This window comes from Octopus sinensis, linkage group LG14, assembly GCF_006345805.1.
Source record: "Octopus sinensis linkage group LG14, ASM634580v1, whole genome shotgun sequence".
NCBI lineage: Eukaryota > Metazoa > Mollusca > Cephalopoda > Octopoda > Octopodidae > Octopus > Octopus sinensis.
In genome coordinates this window covers 47,013,508-47,025,444 of record NC_043010.1, presented here as the reverse complement: position 1 = coordinate 47,025,444, position 11,937 = coordinate 47,013,508, and the positions used below count along the sequence as shown (strand labels likewise).

The 11,937-nt window shown below is 33.3% G+C and overlaps 1 protein-coding gene across 1 annotated transcript; it reads right to left on the bottom strand.

The window, feature by feature from the left end:
* Positions 1-9,043: 9,043 nt before the first annotated feature.
* On the bottom strand, positions 9,044-11,937 carry LOC115219337 (F-box/WD repeat-containing protein 7-like). The gene has a single exon (XM_029789498.2). It carries the CDS (start codon positions 11,765-11,767, stop codon positions 9,065-9,067), a length of 2,703 nt encoding a protein of 900 aa, XP_029645358.1. The 5' UTR covers positions 11,768-11,937; the 3' UTR covers positions 9,044-9,064.

Genomic DNA, 11,937 nt, shown 5'->3' with positions numbered 1-11,937 from the left:
TACTTGACAAATGCTTTTCTTGTCAATTTAGTAATGAAAAGTTAATTAAACATCATTATACAGTTTACTATCATATACGTATTACTTCAGTTGCAAATTGGTTTTTCTTGTTCCCATTGCAGATATGTGCACACAAACTAAAATATTATTCTAGCCTGGATTACATATGTCACATAAATAAATAGAAATCCTTACCGCTCTAATAGACCCCCTTTTTGCTATGACTTGTGGGGTTAAATGTCACCATTTGTCAGACTTTATATGTCAAGAATGCAATAAACTCTGAACCCTGTATTGCTGGAGCAGAATAATTTAAGTGTGTATATATGCATTTAAATGTGTGTACGCATGCATATATGTGTGTGTATGTATATATATGTATACATATATATGTGTATGTATGTATGTGTGTGTGTGTGTATATGTGTATATATATATGTAAACTCACACACATACCTAACAAAAAGTCTGTAATTTTCCTATACAATTCAGATTTAAGGATATAACATTCTCCACTGAAACTAAATTTCTTATACAATAGTAATAATGATATAAGATGTATAGAGACAAAGAAAAGGGATTGTCTAATTCATAATGGGAAATAGGTTTAGCCTTTAGATTTTTCTAGTGCATGCACCTGCAACATGGCACATTGCAGGACTTAATACAAAATAACCAAGATCTTTTGCCTATGTACAAGGTTTACAAAAAAAAAAAAATTATGAACCGTCAATTCGAACATAAGATCTTATTTTTACACTATTTTTATTGACCTTAGAAAAGTTAACCCCTTAGTATTTAAACCAGACATATCCAACCCAAATAGTCTTCTATGCTCAAACCAGCCAGATCTAGCTTCTCATAACTACCCTACAATGTCACTCTAGAAAAGAAGCAATCACATCGTCGATATTTCGAAGCTTCAAGATAATGCATGATGAATTTAAAGCAATGTGAATGAATTAAGTATTACATTTCACAGAAGAATCTGAATGCTAAAGGGTTAAAAACTAAATAGATGCCAATATAATTTGAACCAGAACAATGTGGTATCAAACTAAAGAGAAAACATTTAGGCTGGTTCTCAATTGTTTGCACAAATAACATTATTCTTTCCAAATTAAAAAGCCTCACATATCGACCATATTAACATATTTTAAGAGCTGACCACCATATTAATATCATGATGAATGTAAGATTTATATTCTACGTACAGTGATTTTTTTTTACTAAAAAGTAAAGATGGGGCTAAAATACTATTGCCTAAGGATACATCTATCATATATATATATATCTGCTATTACCATAGAATATAGATATATATATACACACATACACCTATATTTGGATAGCCAACAACCAGGCAGGAACTTGAATCAATAGAACTTATTGTGTAAGTAACAGATACTGTATGGGGAATGATAATAGCAGTTTCGAATTTTAGCACAAGGCCAGTAATTTCGGGGATGGGGGATAAGTCAATTACATTGACCCCAAAAAGGATAAAAGGCAAAGTTAATCTCAGCAGAATATGAACTCAGAAAGTGAAGATGGATGAAGTGCTGTTAAGCATTTCGTCCAGTGCGGTAATGGTTCTGCCAGCTCACTGCCTTAATAATAATAATAATAATAAAGTTTAGCTCCTGTTACTAAAATAAATAAATAATAAAATCACTTGTGAACTAAAGAAACTGACCCTACCAAAAACATGATTACTAAAAAACATATCAATGGCTGTTACCTATGTCAAATGAATTACAGTGGACTTACTAAAGATAATCACATAAATTAATCATATCCAATACCAAGATGTATATATTCCTAGAGTACTTCATATTATCTAGCTATTTTGCTTTACCTAGCTGCCCCCACTTAGCATTTTGTTGAAATGCTTCCATAACCGACTTCAAAATATAAAGCTGCAAAGTTAATCAACTGTTGTATTTAACCCTTTCGTTACCAACCCGGCTGAAACTGGCTCTGGCTCTGTAGTACAAATGTCTTGTTTTCATAAGTTTTTAATTAAAATCTTCCACCAAACCTTAGTCACAAATACTGTTCCTAATACTAGCTTAATGATAACTAAGTTATTTTATAAAATTCTGTGTTATATCTAAAATAATTGAAAGAAACACAGAACATCTCAAAATAAATATGGTAATGAAAGGGTTAAAGGCCTTAAAATACTATTTTGATCTTGAGTTAGACATTAGAATAACTCTTGGCTAGACATGACTGTGTGGTTTGCAAGTCTACCAAGACACCAGTTTAAAAAAGCAGGACAAACAGTTAATAAGAAACAGTAGCTGTAACAAAAAGGACAAGGAAGAGAACACTCAGCTGTATACTGGGACAAGTGAAAAGTACTCTAACCTAACGTACACTGATGAAGAACAAAGCAAAAACAGAATTACAGAATGCTGAGATAAGAATGAACTTTTATTATAACAAAAGATCTTGAGCATCAGTAAAGAAACTGGAAGACAAGAAAGCTATTAACAATGCAACTCCTTAAACAAGCTGCCTAAAATATCCAGAAATGACCAGCTAGCTTTAGTTAGATGTATATTTTGGCATTTCAGAATATGGAATATTCTCCTTCAAAGCCCCAGAAAAATGATTTTTAAAAGCTTTTCAGGAGTAAGGAAGGTTAAAATACATAGTATATGTGTCTGTTTGCTGCTGAGATGAATTTGTATTAACAGCTCTGAGAAATTTAGCTTAATAAGAGATGTGCCTAAAAATATCACATCCATCACAGCAGGTAAAATGATTAAGAAACAAAGTGAAACATCGAATTTGAGATTCCATTAGACAAATACTGCTTGATATATAGACGTACAGTCAATATTAATGATCTATTAATCAACCAGGAATTTATAAACTCCAGCATGATTAACGAAGAAGGAATACAGAGCTAAAAGGTAGAAACAGAAGGCATAATGATAGCTAGTGAAAATCAGGTTGTAGCCACTAAACTTAACACCAAAACATAATGAAAAAGGAAATCAGTCTTAAATGAAAGTTAGGGTAAAAGCAGAATTTAAAGAAACTTCAAATGGTTTCTTTAGTAACAAAAAAAAAATATATTCAATAGAATGACAAAATGGCCCAAAATTTGTAGTAGAGCACTTATCAATGACAAATATGATCCTTAAGAAACTGACCCACTATCTTATAAGGGGTCAAAGAAATACAGATAGCACCATCAATGTCCAACATACTTGACATTGCCAATATTAAAGCCATTTCTAATAGACTATTTATATATAGGCACACAGAGTAAAACAATTTGTACAAGAACTTATAAATATCAAAATCAGCATGACATGGAACATAAAGATAACAATAGAACAAGACATTACTGCTCTTGGAACTATAAGGGCAAATTCAGAACAAAATGGTGGCAACAGTCTTTAAGTATATACTAGATATGGGCAACCTTTTTTCAAGAAGCAGACCACATAAGACATGGTTCATGACCAGGAAGGTTGCACAACTAAAAAAATCTAAGGTAATTTTTCATTAGATGTGCCATTCAGAAAGTGCCACAGGCTGCAGGTTGCCCACAACTGGTACATACACATGCATTATGCATCTGTAATGATACATTAAAGGGAAGCACACACACACACATATATATATATATATATATATATATATATATAATTGGTTATACATTTACTGAATATAGAATGGAGACCTTTGAACAAAAGGAATGTGATGGAGCTGGCTTTCAAAATATTTCTGTTGGACTGAAGCAAGATACTTCTGCAGAGTGTCTTGCTTGAATTACAACAGAAATAAGTGACAAGATATACAATAGAACCTATCATTTGATGCTGCACAAAACAAAGGAAGCACCAACTGATATCGCTATGACAATTGCCCACTTGTTTTAAATTCTTCAACAGATATCACAGCAAATTAACCCCACTGGCTGATTAAATTAGTGTGAAATACAAAGCGGACAGCAATGAAGACTTCTACAGGAGCCTCATAAATTATTGCCTCACCATCACTAGTCATTTTGTTAAGATGTCATCAATGAAATATTATCTTCAGTAAATGTAGACCCAATGAGATCTGACACGGAGGTAAACAACAACTCTTACAAGGGCCAAAACTGAATGTAAATTCAATAAACAAGTGTGTAATCTAAAAGAAAAAGCTTTCTACTGATTAAAGATTTACTTTACTTGGGAAACTTAGATAGCTACAGAAAATTCTTAAAAACTGACAGCTGTAACAATACTTTAATGATCTAATATAATGACTGGATTGCAAGGCACTTCAAGAGAAGAGATTGAATTATTTTCTCTCTCCTTTTCTGTAAGTATTTAATGTTGTCTACAACTGACTTTAGGTTAATTCTGAATAAAAAAAAAAATACAAGCCAAAAAAATGTAAACATATGAAGCTTAAATACAAACAAACAGAGGAGATAAAATATAAAGACATTATAATAGTTAATCCTTTCGTTAACAGGAATGTTACAGATTTTTTTTTTCCTCTGAGCAGGAAAATGCTAAGCTATCCTAAAAAAAAAAAAAAAAACTTTTCTTCTCCCAGAAAGCTATTTTTCCACAGCTAGGTGAAACATGCAGAATAAAGTGTCTTGCCCAGAGACTCAAGAAAATGACAGCAGAGCTAACAAATCATGAACCGGTAATCTAATACCTTAAGCATTTCTTCTAAATACACAGAATAGGATTTGAATTCCCAGCAGTGAGGCACCCACCTCTGCATACCACAATACAATCAGCTTGGCTCTCTACCTATTGTATTATCACACCCACTCTCAACAACAACAACTACTAACAATAACAAACAATTATTATTATTATTATTTGTCCAATGATTTTCCAGAATAAAAAGTGATACTTGCTATGTCTTTTTGCAAACAATGGCAGCCCACAAAATTAGTGCTATGAAAATGAAACTCTCCTGGACAAAATACTAGTTTACTTGTACTTTTTACTTTCCCCAGATGTAGCCACTAACCCAATAATCCAAATTTGTTAATTAAGTAAGATAAATGGAGGTAAGAGTCTCACGTGCAGGTGGAACGCAAGCTATAGTGCCAAAAGCCAAGCACTTGTGGATGCAATTTTAATTTAAGACAAGACCTAATCCACTCAACTAAGCTTCATTGAAGATGAACAAAGCAATCTAAAAATATATATATGGGCTTATATAAACAAGAGGAGATGCATCAAGAGAGTTGGAGAGGTGATCAGCAGCTTCTGCTGAATGTAAGGGACCTGGCATGGAAACAAGCAAAAACCAATCTGTGACAGTTCTGGAAATGCCACAAGTAAAACTGAAAGTTGAAATTAAACCATGAAAGCACTGCAAACATCAATAAGTATAATTACTTATTAATAATTGAAATTAAACAAAAAAAAAAAAAAAAGAAAATTGTTTCCAATGACACTGAGAAGAACATTTCAACACACAGTACAACATTGGTACATTCCATTGGAAAATAACAAAATTTCTTAATTTCAACCTGCAGAAAAGATTAACAAAAGTAATAAGTAAAAAAGAAAGAATACACAAAAAAAATTTACCAAATTATATAGAAATTGACAACAAATTTGTGATTTAAAACTTTAAACACGTCCTCAATAAATTGTAAAAATTACAGAACCTAATAGCAGAACTAAATTTTAGATTCCTTAAATATATAACTGACAAACACAAAACATCTAAAATAGAATTAAAATTTCTATTTTTTAAAAAATGTACTTTCTGATGAATTCAGATGTTCTAGTGATTTCTTTTATTAGATTATCTTTTAAAAAGCACCATAAACTTATTTCAAAGAAAGGAGGGTTTAAACAAACTTATGAAGATTTGCTAATGGGGGATGTTGTTTTCTGAAATATAAGTAACCCCAAAAAAAGCTCAAGAGATAATCACATATACATAAATTTGCAAGCACGCTTCACATATTACATACATTTATGACACACATTATATATATATACACACACACACACACACACACAAATACGCATACTTATATATGTAAATGCACATTATGTGTATATATATATATATATATATATACATACATACACACACTCTATATATAGATATGTACACACACGGCATGAATATATATATATATATATATATATAATATATATATATATATATATATATATATATATATACACAGATGTGTATCAGCATCATTATGTGTACATATATACAAATGTAGCTACAGTACTGCAATTAGCTAGTAGATGGTTCAGGTATAGAACTATTTCAAAAGGCCTGACAATTGTTGTATCAATCAACATTGGGAAAATTGAACATTTTGCCATGAAGATAAACAACACCAGACTTATAAAATCTATACTTAAGAAAAGCGTTTGACAAAGACACATTTCTGAGTGTGTGTGTGTGTAATTAATTAATTATATATATATATATGTATATATACTGCTGTATTGTACGTTTTTTTTTTATTTGTTAGTCCATTGATTTGATCTGTCTAAAACAATTGCAATGTGATAGAAGTCATGTTAATCATACACTGTATATATTAAATCTTATAATAGCTTATACCATGAAATACCAAGGCTTTCATTAGAACATCGACAACTTGGTAACTGAGGGCCGAGCTAACTGCATGTCAGAGACTAAGGTCGCTCATGTACATGAAAGACTGTTTTTTTTATACAGCTGTAGGCATAGATATTATTATTACAGAGTAATAATAAAATAACAGTGTATATTTTAAATGGCTAACACGACTCTACCAAAATGCTATTTAGTTTAGTTTTAACACCATCAAATCAAATCAAATCACTACCCAGTGCAACACAGAATTATATATATACACACACACACATACATTTATTTTTGTGTAAGCTTATGAATTTTGCATGTGTGAATACAAATATATACACACACTCGTGTACAATATCTATGTATTCACATATATAAATACATCACACACACACACACATATATATATATAGATTATTCATACATAGTGTATGTGTACATGTTACATTATTACATATATAAACTCGTGTCTAATATATATATCTGCACAGTGAGTCTGTTGAATATACGTGTGTATAAACATACATACATATGTATATATTTTTGTGTGTTAAACACATCACACACACACACATATATATAGATAGATTATTCATACATAGTGTATGTGTACATGTTACATTTATTACATATATAAACTCGTGTCTAATATATATATATATATCTGCACAGTGAGTCTGTTGAATATACGTGTGTGTAAACATACATACACATGTATATATTTTTGTGTGTATGTATATATATATATATATATATACACACACACATACTCACACGGGTATACATATAAGGAAGCTATCCGACGTTAACACAAAACACACACATAGATTGATGCATACGTGTATAGATAGAAAGAAAAACGGCAGGAAATTATTCTAAAATGAACTAGAAATTAGTATGAAAAAAGAATTTGAAAAAAAAAAACACTAAATGAAAATGGGAAAAAAAATATGAAAAAGATACGAAGCATTCACTAACGGGTGGGTAACCTAAGGTAATAAGCCTTAAAGGTGTGGTGAATTGAGTTATTTTAGTGACAAGGTGGATGTGTGAATGTTTTCTGTTTTTATGCTAACAGATCCGGAAGGAGGGTTGTCAGAGAGAGAGAGAGAGATTAGCGATGAGGTAAAAAAGAAGGAGAAAGACCAAGGAAACAAGAGAGAAAGAAAGAAACAACAACAACAAAAAAAAGAGTAATATTTTTCCCTTCTCTTTTCTTCATCATCAATAAATAAATGTGAAAAATTAATAAAGAAAATAAAGGAGAAGAATAAAGAGCGGTGATGGAGTGACAAAATGTAATAAAACTCCCTCTCCCTTTTTTGGGGTGGAGGCTTGAGAAAAGAAAAAAGCGGGTGGGTGAGAATTACATGTAAAGAATACAGAAATTATCAGAACGACGGTACACACACACATTATATATATATATATATATATATATATATATATATATATATATATATATATATATATATATATACGGTCACAGATCTCGAGCTGAAGCTAGTAAAGAAAAAGATATATATATATATATTTCTTGATCTCTTAATATTTTTGTTGTTTGCTTGCCCTAAGAGATACGTTCTGCTCTAATTAGATGCTTTAAATGTAAGGACAAAGCCCAATAAATGAAACCTAAATCAGTGCGGCCAAAAATGGGGTGGGTGGGGCAGGGAAGGGAGAAGAACATTTTCCTCAACAAAAGGAAAAAAAAAAAAAAATCAATCAATAAATAAATAGAAAGAAAAGACATGAAAATATGTAGAAGAAAGTTTTCAGAAAAAAAAAAAGCAAAATGTTCTGGAATTAAGGAAAGATAGAAAGAATAGGAGATGATGTTGCATTTGACTCTAGTATTTTGCTTGAAGAATGTGTGCATGGATGTGTGTGTGTGTGTGTATATAATTATATATATATGCACATATATATAAGTGTACATTTATCTATTTACATATGCACATGTATACATATACACAGAATGTGAGCATGTATATACATACATGCACATATATATAAGCTTGTACACATGTACTCATGCATATATATATAGACACATACATACACGTGTATATACATACACGTATGTGTGTATGTATATATATATATACACGTGTATATCTATCTCTATATATATATGCAAGTATACATATATGTGCATACATTACATTTATGTAAACATCAATGTGCACACACACACACTTTATATATATATATACATATATATATATATATATATATATGTGTATATATATGTATATATATGTATATATATATGTATGTATAAATATATGTATATGTATATATATGTGTATATATGTATACATATATAATCATACACCTGTTTATATAGATGTATGCATGTATACCTATGTATATATAAGAGCAGGTATGTGTATGTATATATATATATATATATATATAATGTTACTTATACATATATATATATATAATTTAATGCTATATATACATATATATTATGTTTTTAGACAGGTTGCTTCCGATCATCAACATCAAAATCTAATACCATTAATTTTGTTTCTTCTGTACCATTCCGACTGCCAACAGCACATATAAGTTTGGTGTTGGTGCAGCGTACCCGCCATACAACTCCACCACTTCCACCACTCTCTAGTGTCACTAAATTCCGTAGAAACTCACCAGTCTTTAAGTCCCAGATTTTTACAGTTCCATCATCTGATGAAGTTATCACAAATTTCTTGTTAAACTGCAAGCATGTGACAGCACTCTGGTGTCTGTTCGGACCCTGAAGTGTCTGAAGGCAACGACCAGTGCGAATGTCCCAAACTTTAACAGTGGAATCAGCATTGCCTGAAACAAGTATATTCTCTTTCAGTTCCATACCACTAGTCAGCGACTGGTGACCAATGAGCGTATGTAGGCAGGTGCCTGTCTCAACATCCCAGACACGGATTGACGTATCCAAAGAGCCACTAACTATGTGTGTACCATCAAATTGTAGTGAGTACACCCTGTTAGTGTGTCCTTGCAGAGAGTGGAGACAGGCTTCAGTCTCTGGATCCCACACTTTAACCGTGTAGTCATAGGCTCCACTGACCACCCGTCGCCCATCATATTGAACACAACGAACTGCTGCAACATGCCCCATCAAAACATGCAGGCACTGACCAGTATCAATGTCCCATACTCGAAGTGTAGCATCTCTCGAACCACTCACAACTTTATTCTCATGCAAGTGCATACAACGCACTGTTGATGTGTGACCATATAAAGTATGAATACACTGGCCAGTCTCTGCATTCCAAACTTTGAGTGTTCGGTCTGTAGATCCACTAATAATGATATTGTCAGCCATCTGTGATGCCCACACACCACCAGTATGACCAATAAGTGTTCGTAAACATTTCCCAGTCAATGATGACCAAACTTTTAGTGTGTTATCATCAGACCCACTCACAATTCTGCTACCACAAAATTCTAAACAGGTTATCACATGATCCTCATGACCTTTGAGGAGTTTTGGTGGACGAATTTTACCACATCTCCAATACTGTTCGATCTGATGTTGTCGCATGTAAAGAGTTTTCCAGGGACTTCTCAACATACCCTGAGATCGTCGTCTTACACTATATCCAAATACTAAAGATTCATCAATTCCTTCTTCGTTACATTTTTCCCGCCAAAGTAAATTATCCTCGGTAAGAACACGCCAGTAACGACAAGTCTGCGCTGCACGGAGAAGATCCTTTGGTCCAAGATAGGATAGAACATACAATGCCAATTCCTTTGGAAGCAATGAAATGAAATCCCTTTGGAACTGAGGCTCAATAACCTGCATGATATGTCTGACCTGGGTGGGTTCACAAAGTTCTATCATCTCATCTAAAGCTAAGCATCGCTCAGGGTTACTCCAGGACTGGAATGTCTGTAACCATTGAGCAAGTTCTGGAGGGGGGTTGCTTTTTGATGGAATTTTTTTTCTAGTAAAACCCATGTTTAAAGTTGACAGGTTATGAGAGCGCAAAGTATCAGAATTAAAGAGTTCTGCTGAAGAACGACAGAATTTTTTTCCTGGTGTTGTTTCTTCCTCTTCTTGCCAACCAATGTCTTGCTTTCTTTTCATTATATATTTATCCTTGTGTTGATGAATAGGCACTGGAATACGAGATTTCAGTGGAGGGCTAGAAAATAAACTTTGATGTGGACTAATAGAGGAGACCAATGATGACCCTAGTCCAGAATTACCATCGCTGCAACTGTTCTCTAAACTTCCTCCTGAGCCATTCCGATCATTACTCTGACCATCATTAGTTTCACATTCCCCACCTTCTCCTTTGCCCACCTCATTAGCTGATGCAGAGCAGGCTTCGGATTTATCAGGGGGGTTATTGTTAGTCCAATTATCCGAATCGGCTTGAATAATATCATTAGTTGTTACCTTCTGGGATACTTGGACAGTCATTTTATCTTCAGCAGCTGGAGGATTTTCAGAAGCGTCTTCATTGACCACCAAAATCTGCCGGTCTTGGTCAGAGGTAGAACTGGTCGCAGTACTGGTTACACTACTAGCACCTTCAGAACATTCCAAATTACACAGATTCTCACTTGAACGATTTACACGAAGGCCACTTGAGGTGGAGGAGGACCTATTCTTGCTTGTAGAAGGGTCCCATTTAAAATTGATGGCGTATGATGTTGGAATAGTAGTTGTCGCCGGTGGAGAGGTAGTAGTAATAGTACAAGTAGATGATAGTGACGATGTAGATGGAGAACTAAAACAAGTATTATTCGAAGAACTTGTATTAGGTACAGATGCACAAGTAAAAGATGAAGTAGTGCAAACAGTAGAAGAAGAAGAAAGAGAAGAAGAAGAGGAAGTCTCTATACACTGATGTTCTTCTTTAGCATCACTTACTTCGTTACTGTTGTTCACCGTAGATTGTCTGGGTCGCCGTGGAGACTTCACACTGTAAGGTACACAACCTAGACTGGATTTGTTCGATTCAAGCCATTCAGTAGTGATGCCGTTAACTTTACACAAATCATCGACACAACTGAATCCTCCTAAACGCTTCCGAGCCTCCACAATACTCTCTGCTCTTCTCGGACCGATCCTATCAAGCGAAGTTAACTCCTCCACGCATGCCAGATTAACATCTATTTTCTTCTCAGTTGCCCCAGTGGTGTTTTTCTTTCTTCCTACCATATTCTTCAGGCAAAAGGCAGGATTTTAGGCAAACTATTGAGAGTCGAAGATAATTGAACGGCAGCCGACTCTATGACGACCGCCATTAGAGTTCACACTTGTATTCTGTACCACCTCCGAAGTTCACAAATGACAATACGTTCACCAACGTGACCATATAGACAGATGAA

What these genes read in the sequence shown, in the direction of transcription:
- LOC115219337 (XM_029789498.2), bottom strand. Translation starts at nt 11,767, where the DNA reads ATGGTAGGAAGAAAGAAAAACACCACTGGGGCAACTGAGAAGAAAATA.